Genomic DNA, 25,071 nt, shown 5'->3' with positions numbered 1-25,071 from the left:
CAACTTTGCCTCTTGCTTTTGCAACTTAGCTTTGATTGAAAAAACACTCCAAGATAGGCTGATGTGATTTGCATTCTGAAGCTCTGTAGTAATAGTTCTGTCCTTGCTTCTCTGTAGGTCAAGCCTGTGATATTTTGAATGTCACAGAAAATAGCATATGTTGCAAGACACCCCCTAAACCTGATATTCTCAGAACTATATATCCAGGTAAGTCAACAAAAGGGAGAAGGACCATTTCTATATTTGCATAAGAGGAATATTATTGATAGATATCTTTAGTGTCTTAGTCCGTTTAGGCTGTTATAACAGAATAGCATAGACTGGGTAGCTTATAAACAACATTGATTTCTCACAGTTCTGGAGGATAGGAGTCAAAGGTCAGAGCACTGGCACATTGGGGATGTGGTGAGGACCTGCTTTCTCACGGATGAGGCCTTCTCAGGGCTAGGGAGAAGAGACCTCTGTGGGGGCTCTTTCATAAGGGCACTTATCCTATTCATTAGGCCCTACCTCCTAATACCATCACGTTGGGCATTAGGTTTCAACATCTGAGTTTTGAGGGGACCCAAACATTCAGCCCGTAACATGGTAACAAAAAATATTATTTGAATTTTTTAGAATTTGTAGTGAGAATTATAATAAATTTCTTCCTAGTTTTTTTCTTTATACTTTCTGGATTAGGAAATTTTTCTATTAATATAGCTGCATCAAGGCTGCACCAGTGGAGGTAAACCTGGCCTAAATTACTCAGATACCCTGTGAAAACTCTATTGATAGAGTATGAGGGTGCCTTTATTTCAGATCAAATGATTATTACTAAATTTTGGTACAGACTACATGGAAAATTTTAAAATGCTTTATTCCTGGTTAAAAAATAAATGGCAGAGGTTAAATCCTTATTTGTCTAGAATGATTTAGGCATGATCACAGGGATGAGAGAAATGGAACACAAAATTCTTTTCAGATTTTCGCCTGTGACCAGTGAAAGTGCGCCTGATGGCCTTGATATCTGCAACTAGACCACCGTGATGCTGTGTATGTGTGTGCGTGGATTCTGTATCTCATCCTGTGCACTCAGTGAAATCAGTTTATAATTGTGTCATTGATTGGTATTTGAAGCCAAATAAATTCATTTTATTAACCGCTTAAATGTCCTTGTTTTGAATGATATTTAAAAAATGACCAGTTTAAGAGGAGAATTTTGATATTTATAATTGATTACTTTAAAGAAAGTTGTATATACCAGAGCATGCTGCTGCTATAAAAGGTTGAAGTGCTCAAGCTTTTCTCTCACCAGACTCAGAGGAAGAGTAGTAGCCATTATTTTCCAGATTCAGGCACTCCAGACAAGCCTAAGGCTGCTGAACCAAGGCCTGAGCCTGATTGATTGTTGTTGTATTTTAAAGAAGAAAAATAAAAAGTGAGACGGCTCATTATGATTAGGAAAAAATTACACTGGCAAGTGTAAGTTCACTTTAATGAGAATGTTCTCTCTCTGATTCTGTCCAAGAAGAAGGAGAAATCCTAGAGCAAAAGTAATGTTAAAAAGAAGAAAAACAAATACTGACGGAAATCTTAAGGCCAACAGTGTCTGTTCATTGAGCCATTAATTGAGTAACTTTTATTAGAGAGAATAATCAAGGTGAAGATTTTATAATCAAATGGTCTGAATCTTGAAGTTTTGAGTCTTGACTATATAAAGCAACATCAGTCATATCAAAAATAATAATTATTATATTATTACTATCTTATGTAAAGCATTCACTAAGTACCAGGTATTTTATATATATATGATAGCTAATCCCCATAGCAGCCATGCCAATCATAATATTACTCTCATTTTACATATGTAGAATCTGAGGGACAGATATGTGAAATAATAAATTGCAGACTGTCTTAACAGCGGTCTATCCTCTGGGTGCAGATACATGTAGAGATATGTGTAATTGTTTTGTTTACACACATGCTGTAAAAATGTGAATAGAAATAGAATACCTATAATCACTACCCAAGTAAAAGACATTGAGATACCGCATGAAAATTCTGATGAAAGCCTTCTTTTATTTTGTTATGTTCAGGTGGGAGAGGCCTAAAGCTTGAGGTATGGAATAGTAGCCGTCCAGTACATCTTGAAGAGATACTCGAATACAATGAAAAAACTCCAGGGTACATGGGTGCCAGTTGGGTAGATTCAGCTTCCTATCTTTGGCCTATGGAACAAGATACATTTGTTGCACGCTTCAGTGGATTTTTGGTGGCTCCAGATTCTGATGTTTATAGATTCTACATCAAAGGTGATGACCGTTATGCTATTTATTTCAGCCAGACGGGACTTCCCGAAGATAAGGTAGGGAAGCCACAGAATACTACTTGATATTATAGAAACAATATGATAACCTTTATACATATCCCATTTATTCTACACCAAAACCAATGAATATATTTACGAATTTATGTCGTGGGTTCTTGGCTGTTTTAACACATGTGGTATGAACCATAAAGTTGTTAGAAAACCCATTGCCTAAAAGAAAATGCTTTACCGTACCTAAATTTTCTCTAACAAAAAAAAAACAAACATACGTTTCCTTTAAAATTGAAGATTATTTTTATTATGAAAGAATTATAGTCACACATAGGAAATTTGGAGACGAGTACAAGTATTTCACTATCCTGCTAGATCTGTTTCACTATTACTTGGTCATGAGATTAAAGTCTATTATCTCCTTTTGTTTGTATTTTGTTTCTTACATAAATAGGATCATACATCCAATATAATCATTTTTGTCGTGTATTAGTATTTTCACATATTATTAAATAATTTATATAACACCATTTTTGATGACTGAATAGTATGCTATTGCATGAGTTTACTACCTTTCCCCATACTGATAAGTTTTTAACTTACTTCTGATTTTTTATGACCACAAATCATACTCAATTGAACATTTGTGTTCATTAAATTATTCTGTATTTTATGTTATTTCTTTAGGACAGTTTCACAAATGTGAAACTAATGAATCAAATCATAAGAACATTTTATGAATCATTATATATATGGCAAGGTTGTCTCCCAAACTGGATGAACAAGTTTAAATTCCTGCCTATAACACATGAATTCCAATTTTACCATAGTGTTTCAGCATGTTTCCTTTAAAGACAGTATAGTCATTTCTAATGGGAAGCCCAAAGTCTTCTCTATCTAGTATGCAGACCCAATTAGTAATCTTTGGCATCTCTCAGACCTCCTTTTAATGATCTCATTTGGATTAAGTCCCTCAAAGTTCTCGGCAGAACGAAAGAATATTTTAGTTGACAATAACAACCTTCTCCCTGTATGGATCTTTAAATTTCCCATTTGCAATTCTAATTGTGGAAAAGCTATGTTCTATGTGTGTTCATGGAATAGTGGAGTTGATGTTAGTTAAAGGTGGAAGGGGTGAAGTGAGCTTTGATAATTTTTTAAAATCCACTTCATCATGAAAAACAGATATTAGAAGAAAAATGTGAAATATTTTCACATTTTTCTGTTCATAAAAGATCTAAGACTGACAGAAAAAATAAATGATAAATAAATGCTGAAAAGGCTTATTAATAAGTTCTTTTCTCCCTCTCTCTCTCTCTCTGTCTCTCTCTGTCTTTTTGGGATAAGGTGAGGATTGCCTATCATTCTTCCAATGCCAACAGTTATTTTTCCAGCCCAACACAAAGATCAGATGACATTCATCTTCAAAAAGGAAAAGAGTAAGGTTTTTTTCTTTTCTTTAAATTATTGTGTAATATTTAAAAACTATAATTTTATATATAAAAATATTTTCAATTTGTTTTATTGGTAGAAGTGATACTAGTTTATTGGTTTAATTTATAATTGGTCATTCTCTATAATTTGTTAAGTTTTGTTTCTATATTTTCAAGCATACTGGCATTCAGCTAACCAGGAAAATTTGAAATCTAAATTATTCCTGTTGCAGAAATTACAATTTTGTGAAATTTACTTAATCCTGCTTTAGTTTCTTATTAGGACCTTTCAGTCAATCCAGCTGTCTAATTTCTCTTCTCCTATTTTCTCTATTGCTAGAGGAAAATCACGAAAACCACATGGATTTGTACCATAATTAATGTATATTTAATATTCTCTTGATTTATTCCAGACCCTGGACCAGGTACTAGAAATTTAATACAAAGGATATTAAAATATATTCCCTGCCCTTAAGGATTACTTGTTTAGTGCTAAAAGGTCAATTCCAGGGAGAAAATGAGGATATTATTCAAATAGCTAATAATTCCATTCGAAAAGTCAATTCAGGATTCCTAGAAAACAGGGAGGTAAAAGATGATATATGCAAAATAGCTAAGTTACATGGAGAACATCAAAAATTTCATTGAAATTTTCTTCCATTTACCATTTGTATCTGTTAGGTTTTGCTGCGTAAGAAACCATTCCCCCAAACTTAGTAGCTTAAAGCAACCCAGTTTTGTGATTAGCTGGGTAGTTCTTTTGATCCTGACTATTTAGTTGGTGATTAATGGTCCAGGATGGCCTCATTCACATATCAGGAGCCTCAGCTGTCCTGATGGGAACTGAGATATCTGGGATGTCTCACTCCACATGGTCTCTCATCTTCAAGGAGGCTAGCCCAGGCTTGTCACAGTGTCCCAGCAGTTAAGAGGGCAATTCCTAATGCACAGGTACTTTTGAAATTCTGCTTGTTTCATATTTGCTAATATCCAATTGGCCAAAGCAAATGGCCAAACTTAGATTCAGTGGGTGAAGAAATGCACTTCACTTCTTGATGGGAGGAGTTGTTTTTTTTTTTTTTTTCCACTTACCCTGTCACCTTTCCAGATATCGATTAGATTATGCTCATAGGCAGCACCATGAAGATGTGATGGAGCTGGACAGAGAGGGTTGGGATCAATGGTACCTGAGAGAAATCACACTAAGTGTTCTCACTAAAGTCTTAGGAATAATAAGCTTTCCATTCTTTTTCTCCGCCTCCTTCTACTATCACTTCTTCCTAAACTTAAGCATTTTCTTTTTTAACCAAGTTCACTGGGCCAATTCAGAGTAAATGGAGTACCTCGTTAATTCCTATTGCTATTAAGTGTCAATACACCTTCAGGCTTTGCCTTGACTTTGGAAAATGAGTCCAATTTACCTGCTTGGCAAGAGCACAGAGCTTGCATGAAGGTGACTTGTAATACATCTGGCCCCTGGTATCTGTGCTTCTGCAAACTAGCTTGAAATTTACACTGGCACTTATAATGATGGTTGTGTATTCTGAAATTGAGGCCACTCATGCTGGTTTATTGCACAGTGGTCCCTGGGACCTTTCCAAAGGTAGCTTGTCTTGCCAGTTCATTTTACTCAAATAATATAGCCTTATGTCTAAGTGCATATCGCTTTGGTCACCCACTTTCTACTTTGAATCCTACCTCAGTGACTAACTTTTAAATAATTTTTCAATCTTTAAAGTTCTCTTAGTCTCTGTTATTCATATGATCAAACAGAATAATAATACATATTTTACAGGATTTTGTGAATATTAAATATAATAATGTCTGTGAAGTGCTCAGTTTAGTGTCTAGCACATAGAAAGTGCCTTAAAATATTTTTAAGCTGCCAGTAAGGATACAGAATTTAATGGTTCTTCTCCGAATCCTGCCCCCTAATTAGTATTGCCCACCTTGATTTGACAGAGCTGGCCAACAGGTTCTCAAGGCAGCCAAAAGCCTGATGTAATCCTCCAGTATCAGTTCTATGGGGGAAATGACCCAGAGCCCCAGCATCCTTGCCAGATGGGAGGTAATAAATACCCCTCATTCACAGTCTTACATGAACTGTGGATACTTATTCTCCATTTACAAGAGTATCTGTTGAATGATGTGAGGCAATTTAAAGGAACTCCTAGCTGGCCTCTCCAACGATGGGAGCAGTGGTTACACTGACAGAGATTTAGGTAGGGAAGCAGTAGCTTTTCACTCACCTGTAACAGCTGATTAGTGAACACCTTATCCTGGATAGGCATTTGGATGATGGGCATGGGGCCTCAGGAATCAAGAATTCCAAATTTAAGGTGTGAATCTCATCCAGCTTATTAGAGGGCCATCATCAATCTAATCAGTAAAAGTTTCCTGCGTCAGTGTGTTGTTTCCCAAGTTACAAGTGGAGACAATATTTAAGGAACTTAGAGTAAGAACTTTCATCGGTGACACATACAACCACTCAGATACAAAATATATGGTATGTCTAAGTCTGCCTGACATTTTCTTACACACGTTAAAGTATTTAACCTCTGTGTGTCCTCTGTTTTGTGCCAGGAAGTTTATGTTATAACCTACAATGTAATTTTGTTTTAAGATCCTTGAAGATAGGGGATAGTATCTTTTTCAATAAATATTTATTGACAAAACTGAATGAATTCATCGTTCTCATTATCTCTAATGCAGATATCTTACATAATTCATTTTCTTTTAGCAAACTGCTATGAAACAATATTTTAATAGCTAAAATCAGGGATACTACAATATAAATCATTTAACAAGCAGGTGTTTTATATCGTATTGAAATTTTATTCAGTGAAAGAAAAATCATTACAAGTGCTCTGGAGAAAAAGTTACATTCTTGAGTTACACTATTTTCCAGATATTACATTGAAATCTTACTGCAGGAGTACAGACTAAGTGCTTTTGTGGATGTTGGACTGTACCAGTATAGAAATGTCTATACTGAACAACAAACGGAAGATGCAGTGAATGAAGAACAAGTGATCAAATCCCAGTCGACAATTGTCCAGGAAGTACAGGTTTGCTATGATTATAGATTCACTTTGTAGAAAGTAAATCCTCAAAGATAGGAGCTCTATTTGGTTATTAATTTTACTAGGTAAGATACTGTTTTGGGGGAAAACAGTCATGGAAAATTACTGAATTGTGCCTTGGAATATCTGTAATTATAAACCAAAGAGTCTGTTGTTTGATGACTTACACATTAAAATAGTTTATCATTTGCAATAAGATAGGGCAATGTAGAGGCATTGAATAGCTGACTTATGATGCCTTTAAAATGTATTTTTCCATATAGTAAATATATGCTTTTTTAAATTGGGAAATAGGTTATAACATTGGAAAACTGGGAAACAACTAATGCAACCAATGAAGTGCAGAAGATCATGGTAACCGGCCCATGTGTGGAAGCTAATTTATGTTCATTTTACCAATATAGATTAATCTATAACATGGAAAAAACTGGTAAGTTGTAAATAATAAGGGAGATTTTATTACTCTTCATATATAGACAAAATTATAAAAAGGTGTTTGCTCTAGTCAAATTCTACTGTCTGGAAAATATAGTTTTAATAGTATGTTAGACAAAGAAGCAAAAAAATATATTATGAAGAAAACTCTTCAGACTGGAATAGAAAATGGCATCAGTAAAAACAGCTTTCAGATATATACTATTATTTTCTTCTATAAGGATCATGATAAATGCATATCTAAACACACATAAGGAATTTATGTATCTGTGACTCACAGGTGTAAGTTAATAGGAATTAAGTTCACCATTATAGAGATATACATTTCATTTTCTCAAAGACCTATGAGACACTAATTTATCTGTAATGAAGATATTGCATTTCTGTATTTTATAAAAAACCCTGAAAAAATAATTTTGCTATTTCTGTTAATTGTTTCAATGAGTAAATATGGATGAGTGCTTGCTATTTGCCAAATACAATGCTTATTACTATGGGAATATTAAAACAGTAAAATATGAGCCCTATCCTCAATAGATCACAATCCAATTAATAGTCAATATTATTGAACTTGAATCAATTTCAGAATGTAATTTCATTAAGTGATAACTGATGGTACAGACTATAGGTACTTTAAAGAATCCAAATATGGGACATCAGTGCTGGCTGTGATAGTGCAGAGATTTCAACTCTTTTTTTTTTTTTTAATTAAAACCCCTAATCATTTGACTTTAATTTTTTGTTAATTCATCGAAAAGTCTGGCTACCTGCTGATGCTTCTGACTTCATATTGCAATCAGCCTTGAATGACCTCTGGTCTATAAAACCGGATGCAGTTCAAGTAATAAGAACACAAAATCCTCAGAGCTATGTTTACATGGTAACCTTTATATCAACTAGAGGTAAGCATGTATTTCATTTTGCAATTCTGTAAAGTTTTTTCTAGGAAACAAGTTTGTATCCTGCGCAACTCCACTGAAAAAGGTAAAAGCTCCATAAAATGACAGAGGAAAGTAAATGGATTCATAGCCTTGATCACCTTCAGGAGAAACAGAAATAAATGGTTAATTTTTTTCTGTTGTAATTTAAATTTTAGTTGTACTTCAAGGAGTGTACAACTCCAATGCATGAGATATACACTCTATATACTACAAATACACTATCAGTATAATAGCCTACTTTACATTTAGCAAAAATAAGTGAAGATATTAATTCTGGAAATGAAATTTAAGTGAATCAGTATTTCTTAGGAGACACTAGTCTGACTAGATCTTGTTTGATAAAAGGATTCTCTGGTCAAATCCCCGTGGGAAACACTGTATACCACAGCTTCTCCTTGAAGGTTGATAGAGCTCATTATAGAATATTAAAATCCCCAAGGACTCCGGCAATGAGCAACAAACAAAAACAACAATAAAAACAAAAACAAAACAAAAAAAGCAGTGCACCTGTGTTTAATACAGCATTTTCCAAAATTATTTGACCTCTTTATCCTTTTCAAGTAATGGCTATTAACTTATTACATTTTCAAGTCTTACAATTTTTTTCTTTTAATTTTTTCCTATTTTTCTTCTGCAAGTTTTATAGTTTTTTTAAAAATTTATTTATTTAATTTGTTTATTTTTGGCTGCGTTGGGTCTTTGTTGCTGTGCGCGGGCTTTCTCTAGTTGCGGTGAGCGGGGGCTACTCTTCGTTGTGGTGCATGGGCTTCTCATCGCGGTGGCTTCTCCTGTTGCAGAGCACGGGCTCCAGGTGCACGGGCTTCAGCAGTTGTGGCTCGCGGGCTCCAGAGCGCAGGCTCAGTAGGTGGCACATTACCTCAGTTGCTCTGCAGCATGTGGGATCTTCCCGGACCAGGGCTCGAACCCATGTCCCCTGCGTTGGCAGGCGGATTCTTAACCACTGCACCACCAGGGAAGCCCTCAAGTCTTACAATTTCAAGTGTCACATTTTCAAGTCTTAAAGCCAAGTTTAGCAACCAATTTGGGTATTTGGAATATTTAGCTCATGAAATAGGTCCCTGAATATGTGTTTGCTTTCTTTGCACAGTCACTATTTTCCAATTCATATAAGTAAAGTGTTACTTCAATGTTTATGTCTCATTTTATGAAGTTGTTAATTTGATTGTTGAGCAGAGAGTAAAGAATTTTGTTTAACATGAATTGAAGTTCTAAAAATTTCCCAAAGGTTAGATTGTCAAAATGCTATCTAAATGAAGATATGGTTATCTTTGTTCTCGCAGAAACATATTTTTAGATCAGAGAGAAATTTTAAGACTTCAGCAGAAACCTTAAGAAATATGGTAGCAAAATCATAACTGGGCAAATTCTAGGACTTTACCCAACAGAGAGAGTCAGTAGGATTCCACTGTTAAAGCATCCTCCCAAAGAAGAGAGACATGTGAGGACAAGGCCTTATTTCTCTCAGTGAGACTGTATAAACAAGGTTCACAGGCATGGGGCTATTTCCTGGAATTCACCTTTGTACTCTATTTGTAACTAAAGAAAATAGCAATTTCCCAGGCTAGCCCTTTATACTAAGATGATGGTACTGGAACAAAACTTAAAGAATTTTTGGAATATTTTATTGCCCATTGATTTTTACCTCATGATCCCAATGCCAACTTTTGTTTATCTTACAAAACTTCCTTTTACGCTACAAAAACAGAACCTTAAATATATAGCACTGCTGTTTTGCTGTTTCTACTATGGCTAAATCTCAGATTCAAGGATCTGCATCTTCTCCATTCATCCTTTTTTTTTGTGATAATACAATTCCAAATAAAACCAGTTTTGTTATATCTGAGTTTCTATTATGGATATATTGGTATTTAATTAATTAACTTCTTCAAATTGTTTGGTACTTCATTGCAGGAGACTTCGATCTGCTCAGTTATGAAGTATTTGAAGGGAACAATGTCACACTGGCTATTACAGAACAAACCAAAGGAAAACCCAGTTTGGACACATTCACACTGAATTGGGATGGGATCACTTCTAGGCCTCTTACGCTGCAGTCATCAGAAGCTGAAGTATGCTCTGTGTTAGTTTTTTAAACAGAAAGCCACTTAAGCATCAGCCTTCTATAAAAACACATTTTAAGGAGTAGCAATACATCTCCTCCTTGGCATGGTGGGTTGGAGCCAACTCATAGTGAGTGGAGAAGGGAGGAAATATCACAATGACAGAGGGAGTGAAAGGAGAGTTCTTGGATCTGTGCCAACAGGATCCAGGTATCTGCATATGGGGCAGCTGCTCATGAGGAATGTTTGCTTGTGAATTACAGCATTTCAACAACTACCTGTACAATGAGTTTGAGTTAATATTTGTTTGATGACTGAAGATCATGCACTATTTCAAGTCCTTAATTCTAAATATCTGTGCTTTATCAGAGAAATATGGTATGGAAATTATAGACCTCATGAACGTGTGCCAGTTCCTATATAATCCAGAATTATTATTTCTTAAATAATAGTAAAAGATTATAGTATATGTATCTCTTCTTTTGAGAAACAAGGCATTGGAGTATATATTTTTTCCAGTTAATTTTGCATTAATTGGGAAAACTATTCATTTGGAATCTGTTTAATTAGGTGCTAATTCATTTAGGTTTGCCTCATTGCTGTCTTTAAAAAACTACTAAACCAATATGCCTGCCTTATGTAATAATTAAATAAGCTAAGATCAGCCAGTTGGATATAACTATTGTCATTCTAAAATAAAAGTCTTGAAACAGTCATTGGATACTGAAATTATCACGTTAACTTGAAATTATTTAGGAAATGACCTCATAATTATGGCTAACATGGGAATTATGAAATTATTTTTGTAATTAATTAGTAGAATTAGTAGTTAAATTAGTAATGTTCTAACTCTTCATAAAGAAGTTACTAAAGCTCATATTGTTAATTTAGTTTCAGGCAGCAGTGGAAGAAATGGTTAGCGCTAAGTGTCCACCACAAATTGCAAACTTTGAAGAAGGATTTGTTGTGAAATACTTCAGAGATTATGAAACTGATTTTAACCTGGTATGGAATATTTAATGAACAGTGAAATGGACCAGATAAGAAATCATATAAATGTTTGGAATTTTGTCATTTTTTGAATTAGCATTAATTCCTACAACATTTAAAGTCAAGTTGCAAGTATAATTTTGTCATACGTTTATTGGTAAGGTCTGTTCTAGCATCTTCCTGCATTATAAAATGACTCATTTGTAAAAACACACATGAATTTTCTTAATCAAGAGAAAGTAGGCAAGATGGGTAAATGTGAGATCTATAGGGTTTTTTGTTTGTTGTCTTCATTTAGATGCAGAGTATATTCTTTTTCCTCATTGGCTTCAGAGAATACCATTTGTAGTAGAGCGTTATATAGTAATTGCTTCTCTTGCTTCTGGTCAGTTAGTACAGTGCCTAGTCATTATTTATTTCTTGGTGAAATACAAAGATTTTTCTTTGATGTACAATAAACTTAAAATATACTTAACTTCCTAATTCTTACTTTGAAGACTTGAGGAAGCCAGATATTCACCATTTCCAAGTGAATACCATAGGAATAAGAAATATATAGGCTAGATATTCAATTCAGATCAATACCCCAGAAATAAGTGAGTCCGTAAAAATATATATCATGTCATGCTTTATGCAGATTTATTAGTGAAGAAAAGGGAAAATCATTTAATGGGTTATGTTTTCAACTTGTTTCAATAAATATACATATATTTGGGTTCTCCTATCCTGAATGTAGTACTTGCAGCCAAGACAATTGAACAAGTAGTTTCCATTATACTCCTTTCGTACTTCATCTCCCATCATCATCATCATCACAACACACATTCTTGGCTACACTTTACCTTGACTCTTTGAGTTTCCCAGCACCACTCTCTCACTTCCCCACTTCTTTGCACATATTTTACCCTCTCTCTGATGCCCTTGGCTCCCTTTTCCTTTTAAATTACCCCTGTTTATTCTTAAAGGCAATTCATTTGTTACTTCTCCAAGTCATCTTTTTTGATGCTTTTATGTGAGTTAGATGCCTCCTTTCAGCCTTGGTTTTATAATCCTTGGTTCCTTTGTCCCAAACTGGTAGGCTCCTGTGTGTAGGGATAGGGTTCTTCACTATTTGAACCCTGAAGATTAAACAAAAAACAAGCAAATGAACAAACAAGCAAAAATGTGGCATGGAATGAACACAAAAAATCATTTGTGGAAGGAGTGAATAAATATCCATAAGGAGTTCATAATATAAGGGGAAAGAGAGGACTTGGGAAATAGTCAAATACAGATACAAGGGATTATATGAATATGTATCTAAATGAGTGTTATAGGATGAGAGCCTTAGACTTTAAAAGAAGAGAGAAAACATTCCAAGTTAAAGCAGTTTGGGAAGCAGTGGGATGTGAGTTGAAATTTGAATGACTTAGGTGAAGATGTTGGGGAGTAAAGCAGGGCAATAAATCATGTTTTCATTTGAAATATTATTTCTGTAGGAGCATATTAATAGAGGGCAAAAGACAGCTGAAACTGATGCTTACTGTGGTCGTTATTCCCTGAAAAACCCAGCTGTTCTTTTTGACTCAGCAGATGTTAAACCAAACAGACTACCATATGGAGACATTTTATTATTTCCTTATAATCAGGTAAGCTCAACAAAATGATATGCTAATTAAATTTGTAAAATACCTTGGTAATAAAATTTCATGAAATTTTAAGACAAGGAAAATTGCTTGTCATGTGAAGTCACATCACGTTGGACAGGCACCATGCTTCAATTCTGTGCTTGTGATTTCCTCGTCTGTTGATTCTCAAAAAAAGAAATTTAAAAAATACGTAGTACCGTGCACATGTATTCTGCTTTATCTTATAATTTCAGAAAAAAAATTATTTGCACACAAATGTAAATACTAAAACAATTTAAAATATATAATCTCCTCATTATTCCTTCATTAATTAAGAAGAAACAAAAATAGATAGCCGTCATAGAGTGATCTTGGGTATCCATCCAATCATGGAAAAGTGAAGGAAGATCATGAGCAGAGGAGATGGCAGTTTTAGGATAGGTATCTAAGACTAGCAATCATAGATTTACCCTGTCTCTTGTTTTAAAATTCTCAACTTGAAACACATGTTCTAAATTTCTGAGTTCTAAATATATCTGGCATTTTTAAGGAGTTGTGGACCATTAAAATTAGTATTTAATAACTATTGTATGGTGACACGTCCATCTCTAAATGTTCAGCTGCATTCACATCCTAGTTAATCTACCTGAATGTTTCTCTGTCTTCTCTATGTGTAATGGAGTTTTAAATTCATTGAAGAGTTTGGTTAGAACTGGCCTTAATCCTTATATAGCTCCATGACTAGAGGGAGTGAGTTATTTCCATATTTTTAAGGAAATCATATCTAAGAAAACAATAAAAGAATTAATCATTAATTGTGAGGTCACATCAACTCCTTCCTCTTCTATAAAATCTTCCCCAATTCTTCTGCATCTCATTGTCTGAAATTAATCATTCCTTCCTCTGTGTTCTGATACATTTTGTATAAAAAATGCTCAATAGATATTTATTGGATTGGATTGAATTCATTTGAATTGCTACAAAACAATTTGATGGTAAGATATTGTTACTGATTTTTTTTTTAATATTTTCTGTGTAGTTATGTTTAGCATACAAAGGATTCTTGGCAAATTATATTGGTCTAAAATTTCAATACCAAGACACAAGCAAGATTACTAGAAGCACTGATACACAATTTACATATAACTTTGCGTATGGAAACAAGTAAGTTACACTATGAATTTGAAATTTTTAAATTATAGTATGTAAACTATGAAGGTAAACTCTGTTTGTTTGTTTTTGAGAAATCGTGTGCACCGTGGATCTAACTGCAATTTTTTCTGCCTTCTACATAAGCTTCCTAACAGAGACAGTTGTGCCAAAAATAAATCTATAGATTATGAAAATAAAAATTGGTCGTGTCATCATCACCCATGACCATTTAAAAGACAAAACAGTGGTAAACTTTAGAATTTAAATTATATATTATTAAATCTAATAATGTTTCTAGTTACTGAAGGAAGGTAGAAAGAAACTGCCTTAGCGCAAGATTGTCATTAGACTTTGATCACTGAAAAACAAAATGAATGTGTAAATGAAGAAAATAAAATATTTTGATGAACATACCAAAGTTAAGGGAGAAAAGATATTCTTAAGTACTTGGTTTGGTTGCCAAAAGTTAGACACATAAAAATGCAGATAGAGAAATATAAGGCGAGAAACTAAATGAGTCTAGAGAAAGCTGTTTAATGACTATGATTGTCATAACCTCAAGCGCAATTTAGTTCTTCAAAATGACTTTTGGTTTCCATTAATTATTATATCTTCTGAAATCTGTCAATCTTGACTTTGAATTTTCATATACAATACACACAAAAATTTTACTTACAATAAAACAATGACGACACATACACACACATACAACTTTTCTATTTTAAAAAGTATTCCTCATAAATTTTAAAGTCATGCTTATTGAAGTGTAATTTACATAATGTCATAATTTACTCTAAGTGCATAATTCAGTAAGCATGACAGATGTATACAGTTACATAATCATTACCCCAGTAAAGATATAGAACATTTCCTCTCCACAATTTTAGAACGTTTTTTTTCATGTAAAGTTTATGTCATAAAATACCCATGGTACGATTTCCATGTCTTCAAAAATATTTCTAATACGTTTCTTTTGTGTGTTTTTTCTGTCATAGCTACATAAAAAAAATCTTCTCTATCCTGTATCAATCTATATAGTTTTCATTGTACTTTAATACGTAACATTTAAGTTGCTGTCATTCTGTAATATATAGAGAGGACTATTCTATTCTCATCATAGGAGTGGGATTATAAACACTCAGAACTGCCGTGTATGGAGCAAGTGTGAGGCAGAGTCAGTGCCTCGGCTTAACTATTCAGACAGAAGGGAAGAGAAAATGATCCAAAGTTAGAAATAGAACCAAATGATAGCCATAAACAAAACAAAATTCCTTAAAAATTTATTGACTTAAATAACTTTGTGTTACACATAATTAAAAAAAACCGTTTACACTTTGTGCAAAAAAAAAAAAAAAAAAAACAAAGATGAGAAATAATAGGTAAGATGATGAGGGAGATTAGAATAACTAGATGGAAAGAAAAGGCAGTTTTTTTCTTTTCTGGCTGCACTGCACGGCTTGTGGGATCTTAGTTCCCCAACCAGGGATCAAACCCGTGCTCTCTGCAGTGGAAGCACGAGTCCTAACCACTAGACCACCAGGGAATTCCTGAAAAGGTGGTGTTGATGGGGGAGTTCACTTCTGGATGAAAATTCAGGATGAAGAAACTACTTCCAACTCCGCAATTTCAAGCTTCCTGCTTTCTTGATCATCCCAACACTATTTTCAAAATGCAGGGACCAGCTTTCATTCCATACCTTTAGAAATGTGTATACTCCAAAACTCATAGAAATATGTTGGACTATAAGGGGAATCTTACTTGTTAAAGGTTTAAAAAACTTTTCAGATGGATCCCTCATGAGTTGGGGGAAAGGGGGAAAGTGGGGAGACAACCAGAGTTGGGGCCTGTAGATGCTCCCTCGGAGCTAAGTCCCTGAATTCCATCAGGAGAAAACAAGATGTGCCCACTGGGTCAGTGACAGAAGCAGTGACAGGCGATGGAACAGACAGGTGGGTGGGAACACACAGAGCCTGTTGGAACTGTGAGACCTGGATACGGGTATCCTTAGATACCTCCCCCTCCTGTGCCCCCAGCCCAGCTTTTTAACCTGAAATTTTAAAGGAAGTTTTGCCAGTGCTTATGGCTTTCTCCCTGAAGAAGTGGAATGACCTTTTGTTAAGGGAAGAAGGGAAGTTATAGTCTTCAGTTTTCAAAATAAAATATTGTATTTGATGCATACCCCTCTGGCATCATATCCTGACCATATGGCCCTAATGCCCTTCAGATTTTCTGATCAGTTGATAAAGTGAGGGCAACTGGGAGCTGATTTTAAATGTAGGTGTCAGAATCTCTAACCATGAAGTAGGTAGCCATAGTTAAAATGTAGATACCCAAGAGGTGTTTGTCAAAGAGAATATATTTAAGAAGAGCCTTTCAAAGAATTCTTCAGGACGTGTGAAAATTCTCCCACTGAATATTCCTTAGATTGTTGGAATAAACATTAAAAGATACTTATTTGTGTTTTATCCCACTAATAAGATCTAGACATGCTTCCATAGGATGTAAAGAAAGAAAATTTTTTGACATACAGAGACAGAAAGTTCATCAGATACTGAAGTTTGGTAAACCTGAAGTGGACTTCAAAGGACAGAGAGCTGAGTGAGCTCTGTGTATGAAGTGGACAGTGTTTGCACAAACTATAAGAAGCTGCTCTCTGAGAAAGTTGCAGGACACTCTTGGGTTTTGTTTTCTAACAAAAATTTAAAACAAGGAGTCAAAACCGATTCCCCACCCACCGCCAATGAAAGCAAAGTAATCTTCCTGAATTAATGCTTTAAAAGAATGTCCTTTTCCTGACAGTTCAGATTTCACCCTCCAGTGGCATCTGATCAAACAACGTATGGCTCCTGTGTTTGCACTTTGGACATGTTTTATACATTTGATCCATCTTTGTTTTCCACAGAAGATGAAGAGGAAGATAGGCAGAAAGAGAGAGAAGCAGAGACAGAGACAGAAAGAGACAGAGGAGTATTGGAGAAAGTGTTGATTCCCCCTCCCCATGCATAAATAGATCTTTTGAGGCCATTGCACAGTTTAATCTAATATATAAAATGGGATCGAAGTTAGCTCCTGGAATGAATGAAGTGAGTGGGAACAATTCTGCAATTCCCTAGGGTAATTGTTGACTCAGAAGAGGCCACAACTACTCTCTGTTGGCCATCACATAGGAAGAAACAATGCCAGGGGTCAAGACAGTCCTCTCCATGTTAATAGGCAAGGAACATGGAAAGTCTATGCACAGAATGAACATATCCCACTGCCTCATACCCAGTTTGATTCAAATCAGGGGTAATCCCGTGATAGATCATTATGAAGTGAAAGTCCTTCTTGAAGGGACATCCCTACATGCACAAATTGAACAATGGAATCACAATTTTAATTTTGATCACCACCACCTGTATGCATTTCATTCTTCTATTGCAACAGGATTTTGGAAGATTTTACAGATCTCAATTCTTCCATGCTAGTCAAACCATCACTTATCATATCACTAAGTAGGTCCTTCCTTTAGCCTGCAGTTTTTCTGCTGTGCCATAATCTGAAGATGCCCTACATTTGATGGAACTAATGGGCTTCCTTGACCATAAATGCTACAAGATCTTTCAACAAGAATATCATGATTTTTAAAAGAGGGTGGTTCTCTGATTAAAAACCATTACCAATCAAGGCGACGTAAACTCTCCTGCTCCTAGCTGGTATTTCTAGACCTGCTTTTATGTAGGTCAGACAGTCTACTTAGATCAATTAGGTGTGTTAGCATTAGTTTATTTTCAGTACATTGTTAGTGTCAAAAAGTGCCATTTTTTGTCAAGCATTGTTCTGTAACCCTCCAAAACCAGTGATGTTTGTAGCTGTAAATCAAGCTTCAAAATCCCAGAAGTAAAATCTGGTTTTCCTTTGGAAAATGGAATTATCTAGCCACAAAAGCACTATGTGCTGTTTAAGTTTTGATACCATTTGTGGTCTCCATTTCTCTTATAAAGGGTCCTGCTCAGTGTACCATTTTTTCTAAGTAGTTTTTAGGACTTCGGAATCATATAATTAGTAGTAGAAGTCTACTTAGAGGCCCAAAATACTTTTTTAATTTAAGGAGCACTTTAACTTAATGTAGTTCTGCATATAATTTTATAAAATGATGTCAGTCTAAGCTTTGATGCACTAGAGGTGGATCCCATGATGAGTTTGTAAACCATGAAGTTTCAAAATGAGAATAGAAGGTGCCCAAACTAGTCAGTTAATCAGTGCAGTGGTAGCTGATGCAAAGATTATTGTTGAACTGTATTTAGTTATTTGAATGGCAGTATTTATCTCTTTATTGCAAACTCCTGTAACCAAATTGCTTATGTAATTTATGAGATTCCAATGCAGTTAGTATTTAATGGAAACTCTGAATCTAAATTATACGTTTAGAAGGCACTCTGCAACCATTTGTATCTATAAATAACTTTAGCACCTTTTGTCCCTTAGTTATAGGGGGCAATGCAACTCCACTGAGCTCTTCCAGAAGTATTATCAAGCTCCAGTTTTGCTTCTTAGTATTGGATTGAAATTGCTGCTCTGTCCCTGGCACCACTAAAATGGTTTGCTTCATTCTTGTGTCTTGTCTCTATATGCTTTCCACCAAGGTGCATGCTCCTTAGTTTACTTACCTGTCACTACAGAATGTTATTTTACATTCCTATGTCTACTGCCAAGGTTACAAATAAAAGAAAACCTATCTTTTGGATGCAACATTAAATCTTTCACTGCCAATGTAAAGTCTCTGCTTGCTGTCCCTTGTGGCTGTTTTTTTGCGCCTAATAAAGCTTGCCTATGGTCTTCTTGTGGGAAAAAAAAACTTTTACTGTTTAAGATTTTAATGCTTTTTATAATGTATTTGTTTACACTGAACATTGTAACTGATCTATACACCTAATTAAACAACCATATTTCAGCTGGACCTACACTTGTATAGACCTTCTGGATCTCATACAAACCAAATACACTGGGACCAGTTTTTCTCTTCAGAGGATTAGTTTGCAGAAAGCATCAGAATCACAGTCTTTCTATGTGGATATTGTATACATTGGACAGACATCTACAATTGCAGCATTGGATGGTATATTGTATCATTTCATATCTAAAACTTAAACCTTCTAAACGTACTTTGTACTAAAATCTTATTGTGGACGTTATTTATATTCTGTAGGTTAGATAGAAACACTAATCTCTAAATATTGTCATTCTTTCATCTCAATAATACTGTGGTTTAAATCATATTTTTTTTAATGAATAGGACCAGGTGATTATTCTAAAGATAAATGCATCCTTAATGTAAACTTTGTCATTAAAGCAGGAATTAGTTTTATAGTCCTGGATTCTGTTTACAGGTAAACTGTGGCAAACATTCTAATTTTGCCTTGTTTGATTTTTGAGAAAGCAACTACCAAGATAGAGATCTGTTCCTGAAAGGCAACTATTGACATTGACGTCTGTCTAGTAAGAATGAGCTGAAACTTTACATGGACTTTATTGTGATAATTAGTAAAACTGTAAATGAAAACTTTATTTCTCATAGTTTTAGTATTTTTTTCTAGTTATGTTAATAGACTCATATATGTGAGATATGCTAATAAAATAATAAAACTTAAACTGCAATCTTTTTAAAAATCAGCCTAACTCCAAACAGTCACCTTAATAAGTGACTATTACCATATTTCAGAGGAGTTTTGGAATCCTTTCCTTTGGAACAGTTTTCAAGTGCAAGGTCATGATTCAACTAGCTAAAAACTAAATGTTACTGTACTTTTGAGTCACTCTTTTTGAATCCACTATCACCAGACCTACATTGTGATTGGTGGAGCACATAAGACAGCTGATTTGTGCTGAGATAAAGGTTGTGGTTCCTTAAGCAACATTCATTTAGCACCTACCATGTGGCAGGCAATGTGTCTAGTACCAAAGAAAGAGCAGAGGACCAGGCAGTCCTGGGCCTGCCCTCATGGAACACACGTCCTAGTGAGCACCACGTTCAGGGACCTACAACAGAGTAAAACTAACTGGCCCGCAGAAGGCTGCATAGAACCCAGAGCTTGGTGGCTTTTCAGTATCTTGTTTTACCCAATGAGGCTCATCTATCAAAAGACTTTAAAGCTTTATATTCTAGAAGTGAAGGTTTGCCAAGCTTCACAAACTACTTTCCTTAAGGTCTTCTTTCTAAAATTTGATTTTAAACAGCTTATTCCATGACACATGGATATTATTTGATGCTTTTCTTTTTAGCAGCACAAGCTGTGCAATTTTATCTCCCATTTACTTTGTTTATTTATGTTCTTTAGAAATGCCAAAGAGAAGACTTCCAGCATTAGCAAATAGAGGAATATTTTTAAAGCACTTTCAGGTGAATCAGACCAAAATTAATGGATCAAGTATAACCAACCAATATTCTGTCACCATGACATCATGTAATTGCAGTTATAATATACCCATGATGGCTGTGAGCTTTGGGCAGGTAAGCTTAGAATTTTGTGAGTAGCTATTTTCAACTTATGAAACATTAGCCTTGACCTAGTAAACTTAAAACATTTTTTTTTTGTGAAGAACTGACACACAGATTAGATATCTTTTAATAGAACAAGACAGTTATTCTAAGGATAAAATGAAGATTTAGAGGCTTGTTGAACTTGAGTATGAAAATTCACTTTAAACATTAACAATTTTTTAATGAAATATATCGATGGGGAAAAAAGCAGGAGGAAATAGCCTTAAGAATCAGCTAGTCAAATTTAAGTAGAGTTTTCTCTGTTGAGGTAAAAGAAAAATTTGTGGACTCTCCCAATAAAGATCTTTGAACAGAGATTATTAAAGAAAATTTGAGATTCTGCATATGTTTTAAAATTGTTTCTGTTATAAGCACCATTTATTTTTTATTTGTATCAAAATTGATACAAGGGGAAAGAGATGGTTTTCCATAATTCCAAAAGGATCTGGACAGTATTTTGTACTGTTTGGGTATAAGATCTGTATTAAATGTTAAAATTATGAGGAGTATTCTTACATTTAATTTTTTACAAAAATATACAATTAGTTAATATAATTTCCTACAACAAACCAAAACCAAGTATAATAAGTTCAAGATTAAAGTTTAAATAATAATTAAATATTATAATTTGAGTCTCACAGAGAACTTTGTGTTAACAGTTTTATGATTAAAAAGACTGAAAAACTATAAGTGTTCCACGAAAATTGCCTTTACCCCATCCAGGCCCAATGTTTTAGTCTTAGTATATTCAAGATAAATGTCTTGTAAATGTTTTTCAGCCTCTTAGCTCTCTAACAAAATCTAATAACGTATGTGCACATACGTTAAATGTCCAGATTAATGAATTGTTTTAAAAACTGTAACTTTGAGATAATTGTAGATTTATGTGCAGTTGTAAGAAATAATGCATAAATATTCCCATACCCTTCACCCATTATCCCCCAATGGTAACATTTATAACAATAGCATAATAGCACAGTCAGAAAATTGACATTGATACAATTTACCAAACTTATTCAGATGTTACCAGTTCTACATGCTTTCATTTGTGTGTGCCTGTGCATGTGTAGTTCTGTACAATTTTTATTGCCTGTGTAGATTCAGCTGACCCCCCACAGAACAGTTCCATCACGAGGATCCCTCATGATACCCTTTTATGCAGCCACACCCACCTCCCTCCCTTCTGCACAGTCTTATGTCTGGCAACCACTAATGTCTCTATAATTTTGGCATTTAACAATGTTGTAGAAAAGGAATCAGACTTTATATAATCATACTAGTATTTAGCCTTTTGAGATTGGCTGTTTTCACTCAGCATAATTCCCTTGAGACCCCTCCAAGTTGTGTGTATCAGTAGTTTGTTCATTTTTGTTACTGAGTAACATTTAATGGGATGGAGGCACCATAGTCTATTAACTACTTACCCCTTGAAGGACATCTGAGTTGTTTCCAGGTTTTGGGTGTTATGAATAAAGCTGCTACGCACATTTATCTATAGGTTTCCATGTGATGTAAGTTTTCATTTTCTGGGTTAATTGCCCATCAGTGTAATTATGGGTTCATATGTTAAGCACTTGTACAGTTTTGTAAGAAACTATCGTACTCTTTACCAAAGTGGCTGCACCGTTTTACATTCCCACCAGCAATGTATGAGTGATTCAGTGTCTGCACAAATTTGCCAGCATTTGGCATTATCACTATTTTTTATTCTAGCCATTCTGATGGGGTATATACTGTTAGCTGATTTTGGTGTTAATTTGCATTTCCTAATGGCTAATAATGTTGAACACCCATATATCCTCTTCTGTGATACCTGTTCATGCCTTTTGCCCATTTTCTAATTGGACTATTTTCCTATTGTTGAGTTTTTAAAGCTCTTTATATATCCTAGATATAAGTCCTTTGTCAGGTATGTGGTTTGCATATATTTTCTCCCAGTCTGTACCTTGCCTTTTCATCATCTTCGTAAGGTCTTTCATAGAACAACACTCTTAATGAGATCCAGTTTATCAAGTTTTTCCTTTTATGAATGGTGCTTTTGGTTTCAAGTCAAAGAACTCTACTCTTATCCCTAAATCCTGAATATTTTTCTATTTTTGTCCTGAAAGTTTTATAGTTATACATTTTACATTTAAGGCCATGATCCATTCTGAGTTAACTTTTGTATAAGATGTGAAGTTTTAGGTCCAGGTTCATTTGTTTGCCTATCCCTCCAGTTGCTCTGGCACCATTTATTGAAAAAGCTATCCTTCCTCTGTTGAATTACTTTTGTACCTTTATCAAAAGTCAGTTGGGCATATTTGTGTGGATATATTTCTGGATTCTCTATTCTGTCCCATTGCTCTATGTGTCCATCCTTCCACCAATACCACACCCTTCTGATCACTGTAGCTATGTAGTGAGCCTTAACATTGGGAAGAGTGATTCCTCTCACTTTACTCTTCTTGTGAAAAATTGTTTTAGCTATTCTAGGTCCTGTGTCTTTCCATATAAATTTTGAAATAGGCTTGTTTATGGCTACAAAAATCTTGCTAGCAATTTGATAAGAATTGCATTTAAACCTATAGATTGCATATAAACCTATAGAGAGAATTGACACCTTTACCATGTTGAGTCTTCCAATCTATGAACACAATATGTCTCTCCATTTATTTAGGTCTTCTTTGCTTTTTTTTTGTCCAACGTATTTTGGTCTTCTTTGATTACATCTTGCATTTTGCAATTTTGCAATTTCAGGTCCGATTCAGTACATTTTGTTAGATTTATATGTAAGTATTTCATTTTCTTTGAAGCCATTGTAATGGGTCTTGTATTAATTTCTGTTTCCACATGCTTGTTATTTATACATAAAAATGTGATTGGTTTTTGTGTATTGATCTTGTATCCTGCAATCTTGCTGAAGTCCATGAATTTTTACAAAGTAAATGCACTCATGTAATCACTACCCAGATCAAGATAAAGCAAATCATTAGACCCCCCCCAAAAGCTTTCTTTATGCCTTTTCCTTGTCATTAGATTACTTACCCCACACCCTTAGATAACCACTATTTTGACTTCTACTACCATTAATTAGTTTTGCTTGTTTTTACTCTTTTTTTAAAAATAAACATTAAAAAATATTTATTAAATAGTAAAATATTTATTTATTTATTTCTCTTATTTTTTTGGCTGCATTGGGTCTTAGTTGCAGCGCGCTGGATCTTTGTTGAGGCATGCAGGATCTTTTGTTACAGCACGAGGTCTCTTCATTGTGGCACTCAGACTTCTCTCTAGTTTCGGTGCGTGGATTTCTCTCTAGTTGTGGCGCGAGGGCTCCAGGGCAGGTGGGCTCTGTAGTTTGCGGCTCGTGGGCTTTCTCTTTGAAGCGCACGAGCTCAATAGTTGTGGCGTGTGGGCTTAGTTGCCCCATGTCATGTGGGATCCTAGTTCCCCGACTGGGATGGAACCCGCATCCCCTGCATTGGAAGGCGGATTCTTTACCACTGGACCACCAGGGAAGTCCCTGTTTTTACTCTTCATATCAATGAATAATACAGTATGTACTCTTTTGCATCTTCTTTTATTTAATAACGTGAGATTCATGCTGTTGCGTATAGCTAGCTATAGTTTGTTCTTTTTCATTGCTGTACAATATTCCATGGTATTAATATACAACTGTTTATCCTTTCTATTGATGGGCTTTTGCACTATTTCCAGTTTGGGGTTATTATAAATAAAGCTGCTCTGAACATTCTTGCATATGTCTTTTGGCACTTACGTTCACTCCTTTATGTGGGCAATAGAGCTTATAATTTTATTTTATTTTATTTATTTATAGTTATTTTTTAAAAATATTTACGTATTTGCTGCACCCGGTCTTAGTTGCTGCACGTGGGGTCTTCATTGCCGCGTGCAGGATCTTTCATTGGGCACATGGTATCTAGTCTCCTGACTAGGGATCGAACCCAGGCCCCCTGCATTGAGAGCGTGGAGTCTTAACTGCTGGACCACCAGGGAAGTCCCCTAGAGCTTATAATTTTAAATTCCACAAAATTAGCAGGGATCAGAAGCAGGAGAATATCATCTTCACTCTTCGAGTTACAATCTATGAATTTTTATTGCACATGTTTCTTCTGTCAGTTGACTGACACTCAACATTAGACAGGTATTTCCTGAGTCTGGATCAGTCGCTGTATTGATCATATACTTCCTTTTAGTTAAGTTTTCAAGCTTCCATATGTTATTTCTCCAAAAAGGTGTTTAATTTTTTGATAGCCAAGACCGTATCTCATGTTTCTTTGCCTTCCCATTGTGATTAGCATTGTACCTTGAACAGAATGCCTGCTCAGTAAATATTTGTTCCTTGAGCGATGGTAGGTACACTCTGAATTAATGCGGTATTACTGTGGTTTCAGCTGATTGCTGCACAGATGACTGAGTTGACTTGGGCCTCATTATCGCAGCTATATAGGTATGGCCTGTGTTGATTTATGTGACTCTCCTTAATGTTCTGAGGAGTCCTGAATACCTGAGGCTCATTTATGTCAT

General features: G+C 34.9%; 1 protein-coding gene across 1 annotated transcript in view; it reads left to right on the top strand.

Moving 5' to 3' along the window:
* The window catches only part of PKHD1L1 (PKHD1 like 1), a 153,494-nt gene that overhangs the window by 31,796 nt on the left and 96,627 nt on the right, over window positions 1-25,071 (top strand). Inside the window, exons 12-23 of the mRNA XM_082364165.1 lie at window positions 118-207; window positions 2,079-2,347; window positions 3,650-3,741; window positions 6,644-6,803; window positions 7,113-7,248; window positions 8,012-8,155; window positions 10,127-10,284; window positions 11,167-11,280; window positions 12,744-12,893; window positions 13,912-14,036; window positions 18,959-19,122; window positions 20,342-20,514. Coding sequence (XP_082220291.1) covers window positions 118-207; window positions 2,079-2,347; window positions 3,650-3,741; window positions 6,644-6,803; window positions 7,113-7,248; window positions 8,012-8,155; window positions 10,127-10,284; window positions 11,167-11,280; window positions 12,744-12,893; window positions 13,912-14,036; window positions 18,959-19,122; window positions 20,342-20,514 — 1,775 coding nt within the window. The remainder of the gene's footprint in view (window positions 1-117; window positions 208-2,078; window positions 2,348-3,649; window positions 3,742-6,643; window positions 6,804-7,112; window positions 7,249-8,011; window positions 8,156-10,126; window positions 10,285-11,166; window positions 11,281-12,743; window positions 12,894-13,911; window positions 14,037-18,958; window positions 19,123-20,341; window positions 20,515-25,071) is intronic.

The sequence above is a fragment of the Balaenoptera borealis genome (assembly GCF_965194805.1).
Source record: "Balaenoptera borealis genome assembly, chromosome: 17".
Taxonomy (NCBI): Eukaryota; Metazoa; Chordata; class Mammalia; order Artiodactyla; family Balaenopteridae; genus Balaenoptera; species Balaenoptera borealis.
This window is presented reverse-complemented; position numbering and strand designations above follow the sequence as displayed.